General features: G+C 41.8%; 2 protein-coding genes across 3 annotated transcripts; both read right to left on the bottom strand.

Annotated features, from left to right (window-relative positions):
* Window positions 1-1,028: 1,028 nt before the first annotated feature.
* On the bottom strand, window positions 1,029-8,097 carry znf711 (zinc finger protein 711). The gene is made up of 8 exons (XM_046406025.1): window positions 7,712-8,097; window positions 6,265-6,346; window positions 6,069-6,168; window positions 4,929-5,765; window positions 4,677-4,823; window positions 4,376-4,555; window positions 3,936-4,070; window positions 1,029-3,794 (listed from the first exon to the last, which is right to left on the bottom strand). Exons 3-8 carry the CDS (start codon window positions 6,145-6,147, stop codon window positions 2,614-2,616), a joined length of 2,559 nt encoding a protein of 852 aa, XP_046261981.1. The 5' UTR covers window positions 6,148-6,168; window positions 6,265-6,346; window positions 7,712-8,097; the 3' UTR covers window positions 1,029-2,613.
* A 200-nt stretch (window positions 8,098-8,297) lies between these two features.
* zgc:66447 (SLAIN motif-containing protein-like) lies at window positions 8,298-19,928 on the bottom strand. Of its 2 annotated transcripts, none has more exons than XM_046406026.1 (9): window positions 19,633-19,928; window positions 18,457-19,142; window positions 15,353-15,489; window positions 13,978-14,100; window positions 11,948-12,088; window positions 11,210-11,539; window positions 10,929-11,072; window positions 9,461-9,758; window positions 8,298-9,326 (listed from the first exon to the last, which is right to left on the bottom strand). In XM_046406026.1, exons 2-9 carry the CDS (start codon window positions 19,131-19,133, stop codon window positions 9,272-9,274), a joined length of 1,905 nt encoding a protein of 634 aa, XP_046261982.1. In that variant the 5' UTR covers window positions 19,134-19,142; window positions 19,633-19,928; the 3' UTR covers window positions 8,298-9,271. The 2 variants fall into 2 exon arrangements, with proteins under 2 accessions (XP_046261982.1, XP_046261983.1); XM_046406027.1 differs by having other exon boundaries at window positions 19,746-19,928.
* Window positions 19,929-24,102: the final 4,174 nt, after the last annotated feature.

The following is a 24,102-nucleotide window of genomic DNA, read 5'->3' as shown; positions in this document are numbered from 1 at the left end:
GACCTCCGTCTCTTTCTGTCCTGGCTGTCGGTACCCCATCCAGTCATTGATCTGGATCTTTACCCCCACCCAGGAGATTCATCCTCTGCCCATCTCTCCCTCTCTGCATGTTTGTCTGTTTCTCCCCTCGGTGTGGATACTCTCATCGTCTTCAGTGTTTGCATGGCCCGTCAGCTTTCCAGGTGGATGAAGCCGTGTAGATGGTGTGGCTCAGGTCCTCGATCAATGCACTTCAATTATCCTGGGAGAAGGAAGCTTTTCCTTAATCCATTTAGGGTCAGGGCGGGTTTCTAAAGCCCCTCTGAGACCACCCCAAAGCAATGATATCCTTCCTATACAATAATGTATACAACAAATGCAGTTTTACACTCATTACTATTTCTCACTCTCTCATACTGACCTTTCCCCTCTGACTACTAACAATTCTGATGTTTGTGGTCTAAAATTGAAACTGTAGTATTCTAAATAAATCAGCAGCCTCTTTCACTGCTTGCCACCTAAAGTGGAACACTTTGATGTCTACTGGGATAGCATTCACAAGACTGGACAGTACAGTACTCATTCAGCTGCCTCGTTCACTAAAACCTACATGCATGCACAGGTGTGGAGGAGGATGAGCTAGTGATCAACTCAAATGTGGCACTGCCTTTTACTAGATGACAAGATGGCCTGTTTGGACTGAAGTTGTACAGTCACAACAAATGCTGAAGCCGTGCTGCAGGGACAACGGAAACTGTCAGCTTGACAGATAAGTTAAAGAGCACTCAGTGTACAAATATTCCTGCAAACCCATGAATCGGAACAAGTGAATGTTTTCTGTTTGTTTTTTGAGAAAATTTAAGAAACGTCCTGAATTATCAACAAGAGCTGATGTTGGTCAAACATAATACAGATTTGGTACAATCAACCCTTTATAAATCTGCGTGGCCATAAACAAGGGTTAGACGGCGATAGAATTCCTGACTGGGTCTTTAAGATGTCACGTAAAGGTGACTCCTTTTCGCAGGACAGAAAATACAAAAAGCGTAAAAAGATAATTGTTTATTTTGGTTCTTCCCCACCAGTAGTATATCCACAATCAGACTGAAAGAAAATATAGACTAAGGTACACGAAATGCAGGAATTTTTAATATATGCCACAATTAATTTCATGGAGACAGCATATGTGCATACTTTAAAGACTAATGCCAATATGATGACCACTGACATCAAGGGAATAATCCCATGTTTGGGATTGGGTTGGGTTATTTAGGACTGTAGGAAGAGGGTCTGGGAAACTTGTTAGTGAGCACAAACAAAACACAAAACCCAATCACTTTTCCATAGAACAAAACAATAAATGGTTTCACCCACCACTGTCACTGACAATTCAGTTTTGATGTGGTAATGGATCGTGCCCACTTGCTAACAATAACACTCAAAACAATCTTTACCATTACCAACTCACAAAGCTCTGTAATTGCTCATTATGTAGAATATATATATCTATATCCTACATAATGTGTGTGTGTGTGTGTGAGACATGTGTAATTAAAATACACAAAGATTTATTAAAGTGCTTTCTACTAACTCAAACAATCTCTGAGAGAATGGTATTGATACAGCATGTTTGAGAGTTAAAATCACTTATTTTATGATTAGCTGTATTCATCAGTGCTTCAGGAATAAAGATCAACAGATGTAAGGCATGGTTAGCTGAGAGAGCACATCTGTGTCATAGGTAACATCACATATACGCAACTTACAGTGGCAGTCAGATATAACAACTTCAGGGGTTATCAAACATGAAGAAAACCATCTGTCAAGTTAATATAATAATAAATCTGTTAATTATCGGCACCATCGCAGCAGACAGAATAGCAGATTTCTGTGTCAGACACGTGCTGTGCACAACAAAGGGATTTTCTACTTATATACCATGCTGCAACATTTCTCCTCCTTTTTCGACACATCTGATCAGACCGGAAAAATTCTGATTCAACTTTTAAGACAAATTTAACGGAATATAGCCCATACTATGCATGATTCATTTATTTAATGGAACAATGTGTGTGCCTAATGTGTTTCAACATCACTTAAAACAATTTATGAACTCTTGAATGACCAGATGGCGTTGAAAACAAGTGTCAGTGTAAAAGCTAGTTAATAAGGAAAAGAGACACTAGTTGGTACTCTGGGCACAAACGCCTCCCGTACTCCTTCCACAACATATGAAGAACTGGCATGACGTTTGCAAAGCACCACTTTCTGTTTTACAGGACACAGTAATCACCTTGCAGCATTTCAGCTGAGTGGGTATAAAAATATAGACATTTGAGACCCTGAATATATGTTCATATGTGATTTTCTGCAACAAAACAATTTACAGCTGTCCCACTCAGTGTACACACTGTGTTTTAGACTTCACACCCATCTAAAATGTGTTCTTGTTTTACCCCTGGGGAAGGAGTTTTACACCCACTACAACACAGAACACAGAATGGCAATTATAATGTCGCTGTCTTCACTGACAACCTATATCCGCCATTTCTTTGTTAATACACTAAAATTACCTCTGGGTGTGTGACACAGATTCATTCAGGAAAGAGGAGTGTGTTTGTGTGTGTGACGACATTACATCAACATCTCTTTGTGATGCCTGGCTATGTGCTGGCTCTTCTCCGAAGGCCTCCTAAAGCCCTTGGTGCAGTAGTCGCAGCGGTGGGGATAGTCCTTAGTGTGAATGGAGATAACGTGGCGTTTGAAGCCAGAAGCGTCCGTACTGTTATACTCACAATACTGGCACTGATAAACCTTTCTACCACTGTGTGTCTTCATGTGCTTCTTCAGCTCAGCGGGCTGCCGGAAGCCCCGCCGGCAGCGCTTGCACTTAAAGGGGAGATCCTTCGTGTGCAAGGACAGGATATGGCGACTCAAGGTGAAGGTGTCGGGTGCATTGAAGTTGCAGTGCCGGCACTGGTGCACCTTGTTGCCCTTGTGTGTCTCTGCGTGTTTCTTCAATTCTGAAGGCCTGTGAAAGCCTTTCTCACACACGTCACACTGATGGGGGAAGTCCTTGGTGTGAACGGAGATAATATGTCGTTTCAGGTCACTGGAGTTGGTGCTCTTGTGCTCACAGTGTGGGCACTGATGGGTCTTGTGGCCTTGCACCATCTCTATATGGCGCTGGAGTTCCCGTGCGTCAGCGTATGCTTGAGGACAGTGGCTGCACTTGAACGGCAGATCTGCGCCATGCTTGCTCTTGATGTGAGTCTTTAAGTTGGACTGATCTGCACAGCGGAACTCACAGTGCGGGCAGTGGTATGGCTTCTCGCCTGTGTGGGTTCGCATGTGCTTCTTCAGCTCTGATGGGTGACGGAAGCCTTTGGCACATTCAACACACACATGTGCAAAGTTCTTACTGTGCACAGCCAGCAGGTGACGGTTGAGCAGGCCCTGTTCAGCTGTCTCGTAGTCGCAGTACTTGCAGTGATGCAATTTGGGCTCTCGGTCTTTGACAATGAGCTTGTCAGAACCCAGGGGGCTGGACTCGTGGTAGCGCCGTGTGTACTCAGTGTATTCTGGAGAGCGCTCACTGTTATGACTCAGCAGCTTGTGACTCTCCAGGTGGTTGTGGAAATTGACCTTCTTGTTGGTGGTGAAGTCGCAGTCTGTACACTGGTACTTCTTCTTAAGCAGATGGTCCGGGTGGTTCTTCATGTGGCATTTGAGGAAGCCTCGTGAACGAAACTTCTTCCCACATATGTGACAGGGATAGACAGTCAAGGGCATACCATCTGGTCCAATGATAACAGCTGGGAGAGAGGGTTGAGAAAGAATGGAAATGGAAGTACTGTTAACACCCTTCTGAAAATGTGAAATTCTTATTATCAGATCACATAAATCTGTTGTACAAACTTATTATCTTAGCATAAAGCATTTGGTACTGTTCATACCAGTCTGACACTGCCGTGTCTCTCCTTTCTTCTTTTTTCTGGCTTTGGGTTTGAGGGCACGGTTAGCACCCAGCCCCTCTCGGATTTGCAGAAATGGTCCAGAAGCTCCATTCTTCACCTGATCAATGGTATTACCTGCAAATACGGTTTACATTTACTTATCAACTGCACAGAAACCTTACATTGTGAAACATGCTAACTGCTCGATGGCACTGTCATATTATCTATCCAGATTGTGATATTTCTTAAACAAACTGCACAAACACAGGCAAAAACATCTTGGTGAGTAATTTGTCTAAAAAGGATGCCGATGTTAAGCAGCGCCTCTTACAGATCTCATTTCAACAGTCAAAGGTAGAAGATTCACACCTTCTACTTATTTACAGTCACAAAACCTGTCTCATGAAATGGGTCAAAAGCTGTTTCACAAAGGAACATACTGATGTCATCATCGTCATCATCATCACTGTCATCTTCATCATCCTCTTCCACTTTTGGCTGGTGCTTGACTGCCATGTAGACCATCTTGTCGCGTCCAACTCCCAGTCTACCTGATGATGCAGCTTCCAGGTCAGGATGGCCATTCTGGTAGTCATCCTCTGTGATTACCTCTGTTCCACCTGGGAGGGAAAAAACACAGTTTAATCAAAGTCATGATCTACATTCAGTTTAACAGGCAAGAATGCACAGGTAAATTATATTGTTGAAACAACTGAATTGATTTTTTTTTCAGTCACTTGCCTAAATCGTCATCTGCTTCAGCTTTGAAAATGTAGACTTTGATGACCTCTGACCCGTCCTCCTCTTTAGACTCCTTGTCTTCCATTACCTCAGTGCTGATCTCAAGTGGAGTGTCTCCAATGTCCAGCTTCTCTCCCACCTCATCCACTACAGTAACATAAACAACCTTAATTATCAGAAATCAGCAATTATAAAGCTTTGCATAAGAACAATGTTTATTAATATAAGTTAACACATGTCAAGCTGTCTTACAGGAGATCATGAGGTAATCCTCAGAGCTGCTCCTTGCATCATCATCCTCATCTGTCTGAAGGGGAACAGCCTCAGTTGGCAGCTGTTGGTGGATTATGGTCTCAGAGTTGGCCTCTGTCACCATCAAGCCTTCTGACACAAGCTGGTGGTCTAGAGTGTTGTCCTGATGCTCAGACAGTAACTCTGCCACAAACACCTGGTCTGACATGTCATCATGGTGGTGGTTTGAGTCCTGGATGAGGTCTGACGTTAGCACGTGGTGATGATGTGGGTCGAGTGCTTCCTCTATCGCAACCTCTGTCCCAAGAATATTCTCAGGCATAATGACACTATGTTCTGAGGACACCATGTCTTCACTGGTCATTTGATGGGCCTCTACCCCTTGAGTTTGCAGACTTTCAACATCTACCTCTAGGCCTTCGACAACTTCAGCTTCTAAACCCTCAACTTCTACCTCCTCCTCAAGGCCCTCAACAACGTGAGCTTCCAGACCTTCAACATCAACTTCAGTTTCTAGGCCTTCCACCACTTGTGCCTCGAGACCCTCTACTTCCACCTCACCCTCTAGTCCCTCAACAACCTCAGCCTCCAGCTCTACCACCTGTGTCTGCAGCTCTTCAACTACTTCTGCCTCCAAGCCTTCTACATTTGCATGTAAGCTCTCCACTACTTCTGTTTCCAGTCCTTCGACCACCTGAGTCTCTAGGCCTTCCACCTCAAGCCCATGCTCCAGGAGGATGCCCTCATCTGTCATCACATCAGAAAGAAGCATACCCTCAGGCACAGACACCACAATGTGCTCCCCATCAATGTGAGCCAGACCTCCCATGCCCGCAACTGAAAACAAAAGATGGAAAAAGAAGTGCATGACAGAGAGCTTCAAATGGCAAAATGACAATCAAAACTACAACCCACTTTTTTGCACACTATAGCGACAGTAGAGATAGTGCAGCTTCCCATCATATGTTTGTGAAGGTAAATCTCCTTTATGTTGTTATGCAGTGAAACTGTTATGAGTTAGAGATGTCATCTTATGAATTTATCTTTTTGTGAAAATAAGACTGGGATTACATGTTGCATGCTGAAATTCATTTCAGTTGCGTCATAATGATTGTCATTTTGGTCTATGTGACCACTTACCAAAGTCTTGCATGATCATAGCATGGGGCATCTTTAGCTCCTGAGTGTGCAGCTCTAACACCCCTCCTCCTTGATCCATGTCTTCACTCAGAAAAAAAGGCTGAAAAATGTAGTACTTTGTGAATTACTTCTTTCACATTATTCAAAGTGAATGCAAAAACTGAGAAAATCACAATGGCTCGTATTCAACACATACCTTCACATTTGATGACAAAACCCTTAGAATAAAACCATTAAGATATGTGATGTGCTTCCTTCCATCAAGGCAAACGTTGCCTCTGACAATGAAAAAAAGACAAGCAATTGGTACACAGAATCAAATAGAAAGGGAGTAATGAGTGATTATCTGCAATTTTATAAATATGTGTAGTGTTGTTAAGATGTTTAGATGTATAATAATGGTACTGGTGTTGCCACAAATAATGGTCTCTTTCCAAGTAAAATACATATCTATGAGGGCCACAGCTAACAATTATTTGCATTATTGATTTATCATTTAGTCTACAAAATGTGAATGTGAACAAAGTGAAAAACCTCAGAATTTCCAAAAGTCAAAAGTGACATCTTAAATTGCTTCTTTTGTCCAATCAACAGCCCCAAACTCTAAGACTGAACATTTCATGTCATAAATGACACTTAAGAGGCTGGAGCCAACAAATGTTTTCACGTGTATTTTTTCCCTGGATAATAACTAAGCAATTAAATAGCGTGAAACTAATTTTCGATCACTAATCGACTGACAGTTGTCTCATAGCTGCACAACACAACTCTGCCACTGAGGGTTGTTGTGTTGATCACTGGCTCCATCTTTTGTCTATTAAGAGTACTACAGGCTGCTTCAACCTGAGCATACTATATAGCTATACACCTGGAGCTGGTTGTGCCTGATGGCAAGAGCCCAGTTAAGACAAAAGGTTGTACCGCTCAGTATACAGGAGGACGAGCACACATGCAACGTCTCTGGTACCTCTTGGAAAACGAGTCCTGTCTGGTGTTGTGAGAGGAAATGCACTGTTGTCAAATAAGGGTCCATAATAAGCAAAATATGTAAAGTCTGCAATGGTCTGTTGTGGGTCCCTGGTTTTCACGGATCTATTGTGGTATAAAGCTAATACTGTGCTGCACAACTGTCGTTTCTGTAAGAGGAATAATGTATTGTGCACTCTGTACAAAAACTACACATGCTCAGAGTTTATGGCCGCCATTGAAAGTACCGCAGACGTTATGCAATGCATACCAGGGCGGCTACCCCCTCCACCCACCGGAGCTAACTAGCACGAAAGCTAGGACGGTTCCTGCCAGCGCCATTTTGTTTTAGCATACTGGCTAATTCAAGGACTACAACAGCCGATCGTATTTAATAATTTAAGCACCACTTTTACATAACATTACAGCATAAGGAAGGTCGTTAGCATATGCAACAAAACCATATACCCCATAAGAGTCTTTATTAACATGTCAGCATAATTCGCGCGATGACACCCGTCCATTCGGCTAGCTAGCTTGCTAAGCTAGGTGAGGCCGCTTGTGCCGCATTATCTTCCATGTTGTTTTTCGACAAGGCTGAAAGAGGCCCGCTACGGCCGACTGGGCCCTTGCGTCTTATTCCACATGCCTTTCTAACCGATTCAAAATAATTTTACCTGATAACGTCGTCTTCAGACTCTATCGGTGTTTCTCCCCCTTCTCAGTTTTGTCGATTATTGTTTTGGTTTATTTTTAACGGTAAGCTAAGTGCGGCCTGCAGTTTTGGATCCCCGGGCACCCTTTGCTAGGCCTCGGCCAATCAGCTTGCTTCCTGACAAGCAGAGGGAGGGCGGGGGGCAGACAATGCGTGGCCTCGTTTACCGCTGATCCCTTACTATTTGCGTCATGCATAGGAGAGCAGAGTTACATTAACACATCTATTTTCTTACTGGGAACACCTTTACCTCCTACTCTGGGACACAGAATTCACACGGTATCACACCAACAAATAAAAGTTTTATTGTGATTGCAGACTATGCTCTCGGACTTCATGTGCGTAAATGAGGCCTGTAGGCCATTTTGTCAAGGGGGGCGGGTAGCGCGAACACTCGTGTGTGAAGCGTTTCGTCATGCACCCAGCAAATATCCGGCAGATGATGACGGTAACATCGCACTACTACTGCCGCGTATTGTAACTTATAAGCCTGTGATGCAAACAGGTATCGATTTGGCATGCACGGAATAATAAAAATAATGCTATAATTGTAGTTTCAGGGTAAACTTTATTATCCATTTTTACTAACAACTCCAAATTTTCAGAGGCACTCTGCATGAGGGTGCATAGCTGTCTAAGGCACACGGCCTTCGTGCATAAACATTTCATTACAGTGGTATCCAAAGCAAACACTCCAAACCAGCTCTGGATATGCAATAAAAATGCCTGGAAAGCACAGTACCTTAAATGAATCAAGATTACTTATATTAGAAAGAGTGTTGCAGCTGAAATGCACCTTGGCACAAACCATGTTTTTTGTTTTGTTTTTTATATATATATATATAATTTAAAAGGGCAGTGTGGTTTACAGGAGTTTTGCATTGTTGCTTGATTCAAAGAGCAAAACATAAATACAACACAAATCCCATGACAATTTCACAATGAACCAATCAAGCATTCACACACATTATGGAACACATGGAAGATTAGTCATATTCCAGTTATGTAATGGTGGAAACGGTGTAGGGATGGAAGGATAAAGAAAAACAACATGAAGCATGCAACACTCAAAACCTTCATCTAGTAGGAATTAACAAAAAATAAACAAACGAGCAATATCTTCATTTAAACTGTCTTCATATCAATTACATCAGTAGAACAGTAATACAACCCTTAATATTCCAGCAGTTTCTCATAATTACTATAGAAAAATAAGTAAAACTGACAAACAAATCTTCTGGAAGCTCTGAGTTGGTCCATATCACAAACTGAGTGTGCATGTGTGCCTTGTTGTCTGCCTACACATCCTCTTCGTGTGGGTTGACAATGTTTCATGCGAAGGAAAGAGATGAGTCTTAACTACGAATCCAGTGCAGCCCAGCACCACAGTCTGAAACGGGAGACTGAAAGGTTGTACGACACATTTGTGGACACAGTGGCTGTCTTGTTTGTACTAAGAGAAATAAAGGGGGGAGATCAGGTGAGGGTTGCAGCAGTGAACATCCTTCATCACCGGCCAGCCTCAGTAACAGCCATCTTTCCAGGATTCATCTGTGATTTTAGTCATGCCCAAAGACCTGTCAACATAATAGGAAATGTTTATTCACACAAGAGGTCAACTATCAAATTGCAATGATCTCAACAGCCTAAAAACAAATTCCCCATTATTAGTAGGACGCGTTTCTCAATAGACTTCCACTTAAGGACTCACCTCCTGGTGGGCTGTGAAAGTTTACTCCTGGTGGATGCTGATGGCACAGCCTGTCCCCGGCCCATACCAGGTCTTCCCACTCCAGTGGAGGCTCTCCCGGGTATATAAGCTCCTCCATTGGCAGAGCCTGGCGACTGGACCCTGCGACCCCCTCCTGCAGGCGGCGCTTGGACAACAGGCAGACCTCTAGAGGACTGACGACCAGGTGCCATGGAGCCAATGGGAGTGACAGCTTTAACCGGAGCCCTCAGGGAGAGAGGTGACTGGCAGCTGCTACGCAGCCGACTACTAGCCATGCCTTGAATAGAAAAAGGCACAGAGACATAATAGAATCTCCACCAGCTATTTCTTTCATAACAGTTCGGAAGTCACATAAATATTACTATATACAGAAAAATTGCAGTAGTTGAAATCCAAACCTCACTTGAGTCATGTAGAAGTTGTAGGCAAGCTGGGAGGAGCATTAATGGATTCTCACAGATACATTTGGAGCAAGGTAGTGGAATAATCAAGTAGCAGGTGAAAGGAGGATTACATGTGCAATACCTGGGGTATGTTAGGGAAGACGAGTGGTCAGGGAAAGTGAAAGGTAAAATTTGGGATTGGTTTGTGGAACTCAAATGTAGCTGAGGCCCATATACTATGAGTGTGTGGTTAGTGTTAACATCAGATCCATAGTGCTGTTTTGATATATCAGTAGATATGGACAGATATATCTGTAGATATATCTACAGATATATCTGTAGATTTTTTGGGAGATAATATCAGTGTGTCAGTGTGCTTTACAGACCTATATGTTGCATTTTTTTAATTTAGGAACTTACTTACAAGTGAAAAACCTTTCTGTTTTGTTTGTTACTGGACGAGATTTATTTGTGAAAAAGTAATAACTGCGCATGACATCTGTATGCAGTATATATTGCAGTTTTTCTTGTACATTTACATTTATTAAAATGATCTTCAGTTAAAAAGAAAAACACTCTTTTTCAAACGTCTTGAAGGTTTCTGAAACATCTACAAAACAGTAGCCACTGGCAGCCTCACTGTAAAAAGTTTGATACCGTCTTGTGCCAGTGACAGATGAGTGTTACTCAACACAAGTCATTATGTGTATCCTAAAGATCTAACACACGTCGTATACATTTTTTGGCTGGCGAGCAGTCACCTTCTCCTCCGCCTTTGTTGGCACATTGCTGCCACCTGTATATCCTCGCAAAAGTATGAAACCATTGCCAGGAGTGTGTATTGTGTGACCAAAGTGTCCTCATAAGATATGACCCCACAGTAACAGTAGTAGCTGGATATTACACAGGGTACCAAGAATCTTCCAGGATACTGATCAAACCTTGCATGTGGTCATGCAGAGGTTAAGGAGAGGTAAAACTGTTGGATAAGTGAAATTGCAAAGGGCGATGTGCACATGTTTTTTACAGGACAGGTGTGGACCAGGTGAAGAGGGTAGGGTTACCTGTGGAGGGGGAGTGAGTCAGGTGGGACATGCGATTGCCAGAGCTCTGGAGGTTAGCCTCCATGCTGCGGCTGTTTCTGACTGCCTCCAAGGAACGTAGGCTTGTGCGAGGGGCCAGATTGGGCATGCTGTGCCTCAACTCCTCTGGAACCACACATACACAACACATTCAGCAACAACTTCATGTCCATCATTACAGCTTTGGTGCAAAAGGAGTCTCAAACACTCTGACCTTCTCCACCTAGGGTATGGAAGGTGAATTGTCATTGGTTATAGCCTACCTTCACTCTTAGCAAATTTTAGAAGTTCTGCACTTGGGCCCTGGAGTGACCGTCTGGGTGTTCTTGTGCGCGGGGCCCCGGGCCGGCTGCTGTATTCCTGACCGTAGCTGGAGGTGGAGGGAGACAGGCACCGGGGTGAGCCTAAGGGTGAGGGGGTGAAGCGATGTCTTCGCTGGGGCATGGAGCAGAACTCATCCTCTTCATCCTCCAAGCTGTAACTGTCAAATTCCTGATCACTGTAGGTGCCACCCCGGCGCAGGGACTGCAGAGAGGCTGTGGAGCTGCGACGCGATGCAGACGCTGAGCTTGAAGCATAATCTTGCCTCAGACCTGATACCAAAAATACAGAGTTCAGGGAGTCATGCAAACACACTTGCATGCACACACAGATTCAACGTTAGATAGTTCATTTTCATTTCTATGTTACACCCATCCCACATAGGATTACAAGACACCATCATACAAAAAAAAAAATTCAATTCTTTCAAAAATATTTGAAATAATACATTTCAATTGAACTGTACACTGAAAAGAACTGCTACAAACTTTCACAGAAAAACTACTCAGAGCTTCGAAACACAATCAAAAGATATTCTTGATCCACTGAAGTGTAAGAAAATGGTCTTAGTTGAACTGTGCCAGCAACGGTCCCTTTCTTCATCATCCATCATAAAGAGTGGATGAATTTGGAAACACGTGATGTCCAGTGCATGTAAAGTCCACAACACCTCTACTTACTCTCTTCCTGTAGGCGAGCCATGATCTGGACATCAGTGAGATCCTGCAGCTTATAGCCCATAGAGATGGAGTCATCAGAGGTGCTGAGCTCACTGTCTATGGAGGACTGTGAGCTCAGAGCTGACTGCATGCTTGTGACACCTGTAAACACAGCGGGATACCTATTACAACAAGGTGCATCTCATACCTGAATGGGAGTGATATTCTTCACATTTCTCCCAACTTTATAATTCGGAGATTTTTATTTAGATTTTTATATAGATTTAAAGGTGTCTTAAGGCTGGTACTGAAACAATAGCCATGTGGTATGTTTTAACAAATCAGACCAGTGGAAAAAGAACTTGAGGAAAAAAAAAAAATAAGACCAGGACCTGTATTATCCTGGCTACAAGGCAGTGTTCCATTAACACTATGGTGTGATCATCATCATTCGAAACATTTTTCAGACTAGTGCACATTAAAATTTTTAAATTAAAAAATAAAACGTTTGCATGGATATTTCCTGTGAATAAAGAGTGACATGTTTTTCCCCGCAGAGCCACAGGGCAACAATCACAGGATGATGGATGAGGATGTCAGCAGATGTGAGTCAAAGTCTCACTCATACATTTGTATTATTGCTTTAAGGTAATTAAGCGGCATATCACAATATTGAGAGAAGAATTTTTTTGAAACACTTTAAGTTGGGAAATATTAGAGAAAAGAGAAGGTGTGTGAAGTATAAATGACCCCAACTCAGCAAACACACATAGCTCTGCCTGTCCCAGCACAAATTTAGATTCAAGTTTAATCTTTAACAGTTTATCAGACTGGCTTAGCCAATATTTGAGAATTTAAGGTTTGAATGAAGACAAATCTTTGTTTGACAACCGCATTTGATGCATTTAAATTAACATGTTTCTCCACTCCAATTTTACCACAGCTTTGCCCAGCAGCAGTAGCCTTGAAAGGACTGTCTGCTGATGATGCCCAGAAAAGCTGTATGCAAAGTTCCCCTGCCAGACGTGTCTGTCTGACACAGGCCTAACTCTCAGACTTTGACAAATGAGAAATGACAACATCATCCAAGGGCATTTGGTTACGTAAAATAGTCTGGGATTAGATAGCGAAGCATTTACAAGTTCATGCAAAAGTTCGTTATTTACAGGGTTTTCACAGCAACATCAGCAGTGTTGGTCCCTGCACAGCAGAGTGTCAAGTATTGTGAGACAAAGTGAGGAACAACAGGAGTGCAAAGTAACGGTAAGTGTCACCACAAGACAAGCTCACCAGCATTATACATTTCACACATGTTAGCATTGTTTAACACCTTTAATGCACCTTTTTACCATCCCATGAATTGTAAACCACATATACTTCACATAATTGCTGACCATCTTCCAAAGTATCTTATCACAAATGTGTTGTTTTCGTCAGCAGGGCACTCACATTTTTCAACTCATTTCAAAGCAACACGAGGATCAACTCAAGCTAACATGCTTGAAATAGACAGGTCACCACAGAGAATGTTATGTCTGTTTTCATTGTAAAATAATTAAAGTGAATGCTGTGGAAATGATGTAACCTAAACCTAAAGATCTGTGTTTGTGATGTGTTCACGCGCTGGGCCCAAATTTCACCTTCTACCACAAACATTTGTATTAACAAAGGTAATCCTGGATTCACTGCTGTTGAACAGACAACAGACAGACTGTTGACCTTTGTTCATTTTACTTCAGGAAGAAAATAAATGCTAAACAATGTCTGTCAGGTAGAAGGAGAAAATTAATTTGGAAAAGATCTGAAATGCTGTTGAAAAATGGTAATAATAGTCCTGTGCAGTATATGTGGCATACAGTACACTGGGTAAAACATGCAATAATGTCAGAACAGCCTTTAAAAAACATTACCATTCAGACCTCTGAGAGGACACATTGTTGATGCATCGGTGTGCACACATATCAACTGATCTACATCCTTAGAATAACTGATGTCAATCCCACTGTTGTGTTGGGCAGAAACTGAGCAGCATTGTTAATATCATGCCATACCTGAAGTGCCACAGGTTAGTAGGGATTTGTTATTTGATTTGTGGTACCCAGGAGAGATCAGGCCTGAGCCTGCTGAGCCTGCATCTGCTGATGGGCTACTGTACATGTTCCTCCATCGAGACGCTGCAGGGAACAGGAGAGGAGAGATCAGACATTCTCAGAGAAGAAATACACATACCTTCAGCAGGGTGACAAAAAGAGAGAGACATAAAGAACAGCCAAGCATGGCTAGAATCCATGTAATTAACATTAAAGCCCTCATTTTAATGATGCAAAGACAAGTGGAGAGCAGTAGGTCTTGAGCACATGGACTGTGGGTGTCTCCAAGTGCCACTGCTGTTTTGGTTCATGCAGGTACAGCAGCGTAAAGTGCAAAAGGGCTGGGTGAAGGTGAATGTAGATCGGAGGGTGTGATGATTCATAAATAACTGGTCTCATTGCTCTGAAACAGCTGGGCCAATCACAGTGACGCACGACAACAACAAATGAAAACTCATCACCTCCAGGAAATTGTCTGGATGGTGCAGAGAAACACAATATGAAAATGTGGCACCGCATATCTGTAACCAGAGGCAGGTAGTGTGGGTTCTTCCATTAAGAGTTAGTTAGATAGATCTGTTGGTTGGACAGCGTTTCCATAAAATAGATCATTTATGTTAACCATTAGTATTTAAGTATAAGTATTTATTTTACTCTTGTTCATTAAAATCACCGGACCAGTTTAAGCTCAGTTTAAAGTTTGAGTTTAATGTAAAAAACATATCTTGAAGTTGTCTACACCTATACTGCTAATCCTATAGTTTCTGCAGTTTGGCAAAAACAATGTCTCTGCCACTGGGCAGTTTCACAGTACAGTGCTGCCATTTAAAAAGAAGAGCTGCCCTGAGGCAAAGGAGGTAATCCAACCCAGCCTGTAGCTTCATGTAGTCATTGAGCCCCGGTGTGAATGGCTTTGCTGTTCAGATCCTGCAGTGTGCAGGAAGTAAAAGCTGCAAGCAGGATAAATAATGCATGGGGTCTGCTGGATCGGACACGTACACGGCACGTGCACATCATTCGGGCTTTGTCATACGACTTTGTCACAGACACTGGGCGAGAGCAGTAAATAAGAACAGTAAATTCACAGAGGGAGGTAAGACTGTCTCCCTCACCTGAATTAGGTACTTGATTTAGGCTGACCACGCTTACTGCAATGACAAACATTTGTTTATAATTTACCGTGAAACCTCTCGTTGTTTTGCATTTTATGATGGACTCAAAGATTGTTAGATCTTAGATAGGTAATGAATTACAAACGCAGGTTAATACATACTTTGGTTTAGGTATTTATAGAGTGGAATGAAAATAGGAATGTATGCATTTGTTAAATGCTTACTCTGGTCCAAACGGCTGATTAGGGTCCGACAAGCAATTTCTGTCTCTGGGCTGCGTTGGTCAAGAGCCTGCCGACACCACTTCAATGGAGACTCGGGGCCTGGATCTGCTACTTGCTTTTTTGGAGACACATACAACCTGTGGAGGGGAGACAGATAAGAAGAATCAAAATATATTCCCAGGCAAAAGAAATCAATGACAAAGAGTAAAATGCATTGGAGGAGTAAAACACAGATTGCAAAAGTACTACTACTTTTTATTAAACATGTTTGTCAGAAGTTCCAATTACTGCAGAGCAGAAGATTTAAAAAACAAAGATTAGGTTGAACTACTGGTCTGTAAGGTATGCACATAATAATATTTAGCATGCCATGCACAGTAACAATGCTTTTCACACTATACAACACAGGCATGACTGAGCACAGGCAGAATTAACCATAAATCGTCACATCAAACGAACAGCCAAGCAGGTATGTTTAAAATGACTGATGTAATCAGACCAAACAGTCAGTCAGCAAATACCTGAAGGGAGTGCTGCATCTTTGAACATCATTATCACAGCTTCTTAAACACTTAACAAATGCACATTTGCCTAGGCTGCAACTCATATCAAGCTCACCCTAACCTATGTAATGACAGGTTCCACTCACACTACATGCACTGCACAACCTGAAAAATACACTGACTTCTGTCCAAGCCAAAACACAGCCAAACAGAGAAATTTAGTGTTGTATTTGGCAACACTTGTACATTAACTTCCACTGCTGGAAAGCTCCAATCACATCTACAAACAACCAGCCAAGGTGTTTTTGAATCTGAAATCAGCATGTGACTTGGCGTTTTCAATGCCTCCTCTGAGATGTGTCTGTTGTTGCCCCAGTGAGAGCAAACAGCCATTAGTTCACCACAAGCTTAGAAATTGTGGTGGTAGTTGAGGGGGGTCACAAAAGGCCTGGACTGACTGGTTCTGGGCCAATCAACAACAAATCATCTTCCCATTGGACAAATACAAAAAGACTCATTTCCCACTGGAATGAGCAACAATGCAGAAAGTAATATTCAGGTCACACATCCTACCAGAGAGCACAGCTTCTGTGTGTGGGTTTGTGTGTGTGTGTGTGTGTGTGTGTGGGGAATAATGACTTTCTTCTCGTGTTTGATCCATTCACCCTCGGGTTTTGGTCACAGGTTAACACGCTAATCCTATAGCTGTTATGAAGACAGGTGCTCTGCAAATTCAAATTAATTCTGCAAATTCACATTTATTCTAATCTATTCTAAATTTAATAACCTGTGTGTATGTTCTATGTGTGCAGCAGCAGAAGGGGACTACAAACGTTCATTTCATTGTGCAACCTAGTTTTAAATTAAGATATAAATGACAATTAAGACTGTGTTTGCAATCAAATAGGCCAGAGACACCATTTAGCTAAGCTTAAGAGTCTGAGATAATTGTGCAAAAAAACAAACATAATAAACAAAATGACTACAATGTAAGAACAAGATGAACATTTACATGGCAATCTTAGACTGACCTTGTAGGACTGAAACATTGTCCTAATTTAGTCTAATTAAGTCTGGGAACAACTTCAGAATGTGGATACTCTTTTGCTTGTATATGTAACATTTTCTGTACCACTGGCAATGTAATTTTTCTTTTGCGCGGATATTATCATATGAATCAAAACCCCACAAGAAGAGATCCTGCAGTTGCTCTCAGTTTAAGCGTCTCAGTCCTCGCCAGCGTCTGGTCACATGCTGTCACAATCTCACCCAAAGCAGTTTAGCCATGTGGCAGCATCCAGCCCAGAGCAGATCAGATTATGTTGATGTTAGGATTACTGGGTGTTTTGGCTATGATAACCTCACAAAGCACGTATGGTATGGCTAATAATGTGAAACTTAAATTAAGTCATGAATGGTCTGGCTGTTAAGCTCCATGGCTCAACTGCTTAAGTAGCCAGCAGGAACGCAATATGGTACCTCTTTTAGGCAATACAACGTGCACAGCATAAACAAACATGTCTAGTCTGATATCTGGCATAAAATTAATATGGATTAATAGAGATTAAGTTTCTATTACTGTCACATTTAGGTAATTCTATTCTGCCAACTAAATAGGGAGAATTACGGTAAGCAAAATTCATCTTGTTTCAAAACAAACTGTTTTTTATAAGCTCACCCTGACCTGCATTCAGGAATTATCTAACGCAAATATAGCTTTGTTATTACATTGTGTAACAGGGCTTGGGGAATGCAGATCTATGCTGTGTCAAGTCAGTAACAATAACCATCATTATAATCATTTTCTCATACAGCTTGACAGAGCTCCTCTGGTGCCCACAGCATTTTCATTCATGCATTGTTTAGATGGGTGTGGATAGTAAAAATAATGCTTTGTGTTAATCATAACCTGCAAAACAGGTAGCAGATAGGCCAGGCCTGACGTTAACCACAGAGCCCAGAGTCAAGTTTAAGAGACAATTAACAGCCTCTTGCCTTTGGATACACATGTCAGCTGCTCAAGAAATTATTCTCACTAGCTGGCTGTTCTCTCTTTTCTGTCTCCTCGTCAGTCCAGAGTCATTCTTCTCTCCCTCTTCTCCATCTCTAACATCTCTTCACTTGCTCAAGTAATATGAAATGTAGAGTTAGTGATCAAAAAGTTGGCTAAACTTAAACAAACCTTTAAAAGTACAGTGTGAATGATCAAAAAAGACAGTCTGTATCACAGCTGTGCAATAACTCTAATTTGAAATCTGTAGAACCTGCAGTACAGAATGCAGTAAATGTCCCATGGGGGGAGTAAAGTGAAAAAGCACTAATGACTCATCTAGCTGAAGCGGCTCCTCTAACTATCCACATGCAAACTTTAAATGTGGCATCCCTGTAGCCTATACTAACAGAAATAAACCTCCCTTCAAATTGACTCACTTGCACTGCTACAAATTACTGACTGGACATGTGACCTCTCTCCCATTTGCAAACTGTATTGTGCAGTACCTATAGAAATATAGGCTTGATAACACAACCATGTGAGATAATGGGAGACAATCAAAGGCTAACTACAGACCAGAGACAAGCAATGCAAATAACAAAACATACCAACTGTCCTCGTCCTCTACTTCCGCACACTCATCCTCCAAATCTAGGACATCCACTTCATCCAGTGCAGTTTGGTCCAACCCTGAGTCACTTTCTGCAAGTGTTTCAGACTCATAACTTTCTTGAGAGGGGCTCTCCGGCGTCTGGCTTTGCCCCCGGGACTGCCCCCCTCCGTTGCTGTAGGTCAAGGTGAGAAAGCCCCCGGATGGACCCTGTTCTTCCTCTTCTATTTCCTCCTCTTCATCCCCTTCCTCCAACCTGTTGGTCACGGGCAGTGGGGACATCTCTTCACCGCTGCTGTTGTCCTGAGGGGGAGAGAGTTCAAAGTCTGCGTGGCCCAGCTTGCTACTGTTCTCCAGTCTGAGTTGGGAGTTGGTCACCTCTTCACAAGACAGCCTCTCATTGATATTGACAGCGGCTGAGAGATTTCTGTTGCTGCTGGCTCCTCTGTGGATGACAGCCTTCTTGCTCCCCCTGTTGCGTAGGGTCTCATTCTGGACCTCCAACCTACGAACAAGCTCCTGCAACTTTCGGACCTCCTCCAGCTCCACCCCTGCCAGGTCTTGACCCCCCTCCACTTCTTCTTCTTCGCACTCGGGCTTGGAGCTCTCCATGAGGCCAGTGGGACTGCCGCTGCCAGGCTGGGGGACCACGCTGGCACTGTCCGGGACCACCATGCTCCTTCTCTGTTGAGAGTGAGAGTAACATTAATATTTACATAATGACAATACCCAGTAGGTCTATATAACGCATGAGCCCAAGCCTAATATGACTGTAAACCAGCTCATGTTACGTTACTGAATACACATTACATTAGTTTATGGACAACATCATGTCAGCAATAAAACGGCAACTACAGCAAAATATACCTACAACCCATGCAAACCATTTGCAGTCACGCGCCTCTTGTGCATTAACTAGCCAATTTCAGCTCACAGTCACCACTATTTACATGTCGCCGATCACTTTTTCTCGTCATAACGATAACTCTGCAACTGCAATTAACGCTACGATTCAAGAGGCTAACTACAAGAGGATGCTGTATGCCATCAAACCTTTCCCGAACTAAACTGTGAACCCACAGAAGCTATTTTTTGCTATACCTCGACCTAAACACATTCGAGCACTCTAGTTATTGTTAGCTCGGCTAGCATGCTATCAGCAAAACAATCATACCGGTTAGTGAGCCGTGTTATCCCAGCGAGCTGATGACTGAGCTTGCCCGCCACTTAAGACCTCAAACTCCTCTGTGCAACTGAGACATGAATGAAGCAGCTAATTATAACCACCTGAAATGGTCCTCAGATTGATAGTGATTGTCAAGGCACTGGATTTACTCTCAGTTAGCTAGTCCATGTCCTCTTGTTGCTGGAACATCACCGACAACGTTATCGTATCGTTCACTGCTAACTAGCTTGTTGATGGAGTTAGTTAGCCCTGTGAACAGACCTGCAGCAGCGCTCGCCCCTCCCCCTATGGATTTTCTCTGTTATTAGGCGCCCCCTACGGGAGTGATGTGGTACTTCAAAAACATTTTTGTAGTCTATATTTTAGCCATTAGGTGTCGCTGTTTATGCAATGTGCAACACATTACTGTATTGAAAAATAAGGAACCCAATGCATATTTTATCTGCAATGATTGCAGTGATGAATGGCACTCATTCTGATAGATAATTAGACGGATGGAAATGAGTGTCTGGGCCATTGTTTCTTGTAAAAAGGCATTGCTGTTGAGTTTTTAATGTCATTATTCCATACGTTGAGTGACTTTATTTTTTCTGTGCATATCATATCATATGCAGGACAGTGAGACTACTGCTTATCCCAGACAAGATAAGTGGAAGAAAACGACAACTATAACAATGAAATAAATTATTAATTGAGCTATTGTACACTGTAGTTTATGTAGTGATTGTTTTATAATGGCGGTTTACTTCCATACATAAGAAAGGGCAGTTGATAATCTGTATGAATAAATCCCAACCAAAACCAGTAAGATGGCATAAAGAATGTCTTTGCTCACAAGTACATGCAAGAAGCTGTATGAACATGTTTCACAATCCACACGATCTTACAATCTTAAGCAACTCACACATACATAGCCTGAGAGAAAAAAAAAACAAAAAAAAAAAACTTAGCCACTTGATGCATTTCTCCTTCCTCAATATGTGTTACACGAAGCGTCTTTGTGTACTGCAAAGACACAAGAGTTATCTGATAATTTAATACATGAATTGCATTTAAAAATGGGTACATGTGAAACCTCTGCATGTGAAAACTATACTGAAAGTAATCTTTGTATCATAAACCAAATTTCATGTCTGCAGTGCATATTGTGCAACACCTGCAGCCGGTCGACTCCCTTTTCTTTGGCAGGCTTAGACCTGTTGTAACTCTATCTGGAGGGGGTTTTCACAGGGCGAGCAGGATTTACTTGCTCGCACTTGAAAACTGAGATCAAATATATGTAGCTTGTGGGTAGCCAACGCAAACTAAATGTGCATCCTCACAAACAGCGATCAGAGTTTTATTATTGAAAAATGAGACTTGGATATCACAACTGGCTTTGATTTCAGACCTTTTTTTAGCCAAACATTATGCAGTAACAAGAGAGTGAGTGTCCTTTACTATGCAAAAAAATCTGGCACCATTATTGAGCATAACCTAACCTTTGCTTATGATAGTAAAACACATAAATATATAATATATATATATACATATATATATATATATATTTGTACCTGCTTTGTTTCTTCATTGTTTCTTCATTGTGCACACTAGGGCACTCAAGCCCCTTAATTTTGAGCATCAAGGTATACCCAAGTTTTATTGGCATAATATGCAGGAAGTGGTGATTGCAGTTTGTTGACACACCAGTAAGCAGTTCCAGATAGTAGATAGTAAATGGTTGAGTCTCAGTCCCAAGTAGGCAAATAACTGCAAACCCAAGATCTTCATATCTGATGCCCAGAAGCGGCCTGGATACAGCAAGATAATGAAAAAATAAGAAAATACAGGCAGAAAGCACTGTGCAGGAAGGTCATAAGTGATAACTGAGAGCAGCTATTTTTGTATGAGTCCCTACGTTTTTCTGTTTAGACATATCCTGCTTGGTAAACCTTTGAATGTTACTGTTTTCATTTTTGTCTGCCACTCATGGTTTTTATTTACTGTAAGTGTCCAGCTTACATTACAAATAGTCTCGTCCTGATAGTCTGTCTTCATATGCTTTGAATAAACGAGATGGTTTGGCAAGACAGATTGACAAAATATAAACAAAGACAACTCAAGCAAATGATTTTTGACACATCAGTTTTTTATTAAATCAAAAATATTCTTTGTGTTTTTCTCAGACATGTCCTGAATGGCACCACTTACAGGCATACTTATGGTATCCTTTACAATGCAATATTGTTGTTTATTTTCCATTGATAGAATTATTTTTCTCCTTTTATGAACCTACAACCCGCCAAATTGTTATTTTGCTTTCTCCAGCACTTTCTAAAAAAGAAAGCACGGTAATATGCATCCATTGTGTTAATTTAGTTGGTACTACAGACAGATCTCTCAGAGTCTAAACACCATTCATTATCAAACACGGCAGCATGGAAAACAGGAAGAGATGATGGGCAGGATTCTCAGTTGGAGGAAGAGCAGATAATAGGCAGGACTGAAGGAGAGGAATCATGACAGGAGCGTCTCAGTTATTTCCCTCCTTTATGGCTTTCTTCTCTGCTTCAATTTCTGTGGGATCAGAGAGAGACAGACAGAGAGAGATGCGGTGGTAAACCTCTGAGTCTGGAGATTAAGAATTTGTCTTAAAGTGTTGCCAGGACAAGAAAACTTAGGGTGCAACTCTATTTTTAAACATTATCATCTTATATCAGTCGATTTCAAGAAGCCACTGAGGACACACATCTGTTTTCAAGGGTTGTATAGTAGCCATCATTTTACCTTTAATATATAAAATCTATGCAGAGTCCCTTTAATGAAATGTCTGTGATTTCTGCAGAGACGTCCAACATAAAGTTAAATGTAGAATATGTCAGGGTGTGACACAAGAGTGAAAATGAACTTTGAAATGAATAAAGGTTTTATTTTAGTACAAACTTGATTCAGTTAAAACAGGTTTATGCAAATTTTACTGAACAGTGTTGCTTCCAGGTTAGGGGTGGATGCTAAAACGTGGTTGCTCAAGTAAAAACAAATCATTAAGTCAATGAACTCGAACGTGGATTACACAGCAACATCTGTCTAAAGTTTGTATACACTGGACAACATAAGCATCCAGTAAAGATGTTGTGAAGACGTCTATTGAGTTGACCAAAGTATTATTTCTTATTTTCAAGGTTACATAGTGTCTCTTTGCCCACACTGTGAGGCACGTTTGCACCAGATGACACACACTGGATAGCACGAAGCTCCATTTCCTGATGACACCACTTCATATATCCTTTAGAAATACAGAAATGATAAACAGCCGGTATTGGAATTGTGTGCTTCTGCTGAACAGGTTGGCATTAAGCACAACAAGGATGAACCCCTAAGGTAGCTGGGCGTGTACCTGCAGTTAATCAGTAATGCGATGTTTGCAGTTGCCTTTCATAATGTCAGGCGTCGAGGAAGTGAACTCAGCACAAGGAGCTAAGAGAAAAGTGAAGCTGGGGGGGGTTGTTTATCTGTTGAGAGCACGCCTTTTTTCTTAAACACCTACCCTCCTTGGTTGGCATATGGGTTTTTACTGCAGTTTCAGTCTTCTTTAGACTGCGCCTGTTGAACTGCTGCACCTCCTGGTTGACTGGGTTGTCGCTCATTTTGGAAGAATTCTGTAAGGAGGGAGAGAGAGGGAGAGAGAGAGAGAGCAGAAAATAGTCATTCGAATCAAAACAAACATTTTTATCTATTATAAGAGCCTGAGAAAAATGTCAGCAGAATGCATGAGAAAGTATGAACACATGGTCCCATTCACCACTTGAGATACTGTCTGCAGGACAAGCCCGTACAGGTATACAAATCAAACCCCACCTCAGTTAAGGAAGACTGTTCTGGGCTGAACTCTGGAGTTATGTAAGTCACAAGAATCAACATGCAGAGCCTACCTATTTTACTGTGCACCCGCTCACAATGAACAAACAGCTCTAATGCGGTGTTGTTACGTTGTACTGTTACTTACAACTCTGTTATTAAGTTGGACGACTGTACTTGTACATTGATTTGCATTTATGTACGGTCATTAAAGAAATCAGGAAAATATGAAATGCAAACCGGAAACATAAAGTTCAGTTTTTGATGAGGATATAGTTTAATGAGGACATATCACCTTTTCCAGGACATCTAAGAATATTTTCTGCACTCTTGCTGTTTGTAGACCTACACTGTTAGAGAAATTCAATGTAAAACTTGTAGAGTACCTGATTCAACAACATCGTACCGTCCACAACTACAGAATGGACACTTTGCGTTTCGCATGGGGCTGCACATTTTAGTATTCAGCGTCACAGCAAGGATGCGACAAACTGAGCATTCAAGGAAAGTGAAGTAACGATGAAGCTATGCAGTGAAACAGCTTGCGTAAAGAGGAACGCAGTGATGGCAGGTATCTACACACCATATAACGGAGTCATCAGCCTAACAGTACACTAACCT

The sequence above is a fragment of the Scatophagus argus genome, chromosome 12 (assembly GCF_020382885.2).
Source record: "Scatophagus argus isolate fScaArg1 chromosome 12, fScaArg1.pri, whole genome shotgun sequence".
NCBI lineage: Eukaryota > Metazoa > Chordata > Actinopteri > Scatophagidae > Scatophagus > Scatophagus argus.
Note: the sequence above shows the minus strand (reverse complement) of the source record. Positions and strands in the feature narration are given on the sequence as shown.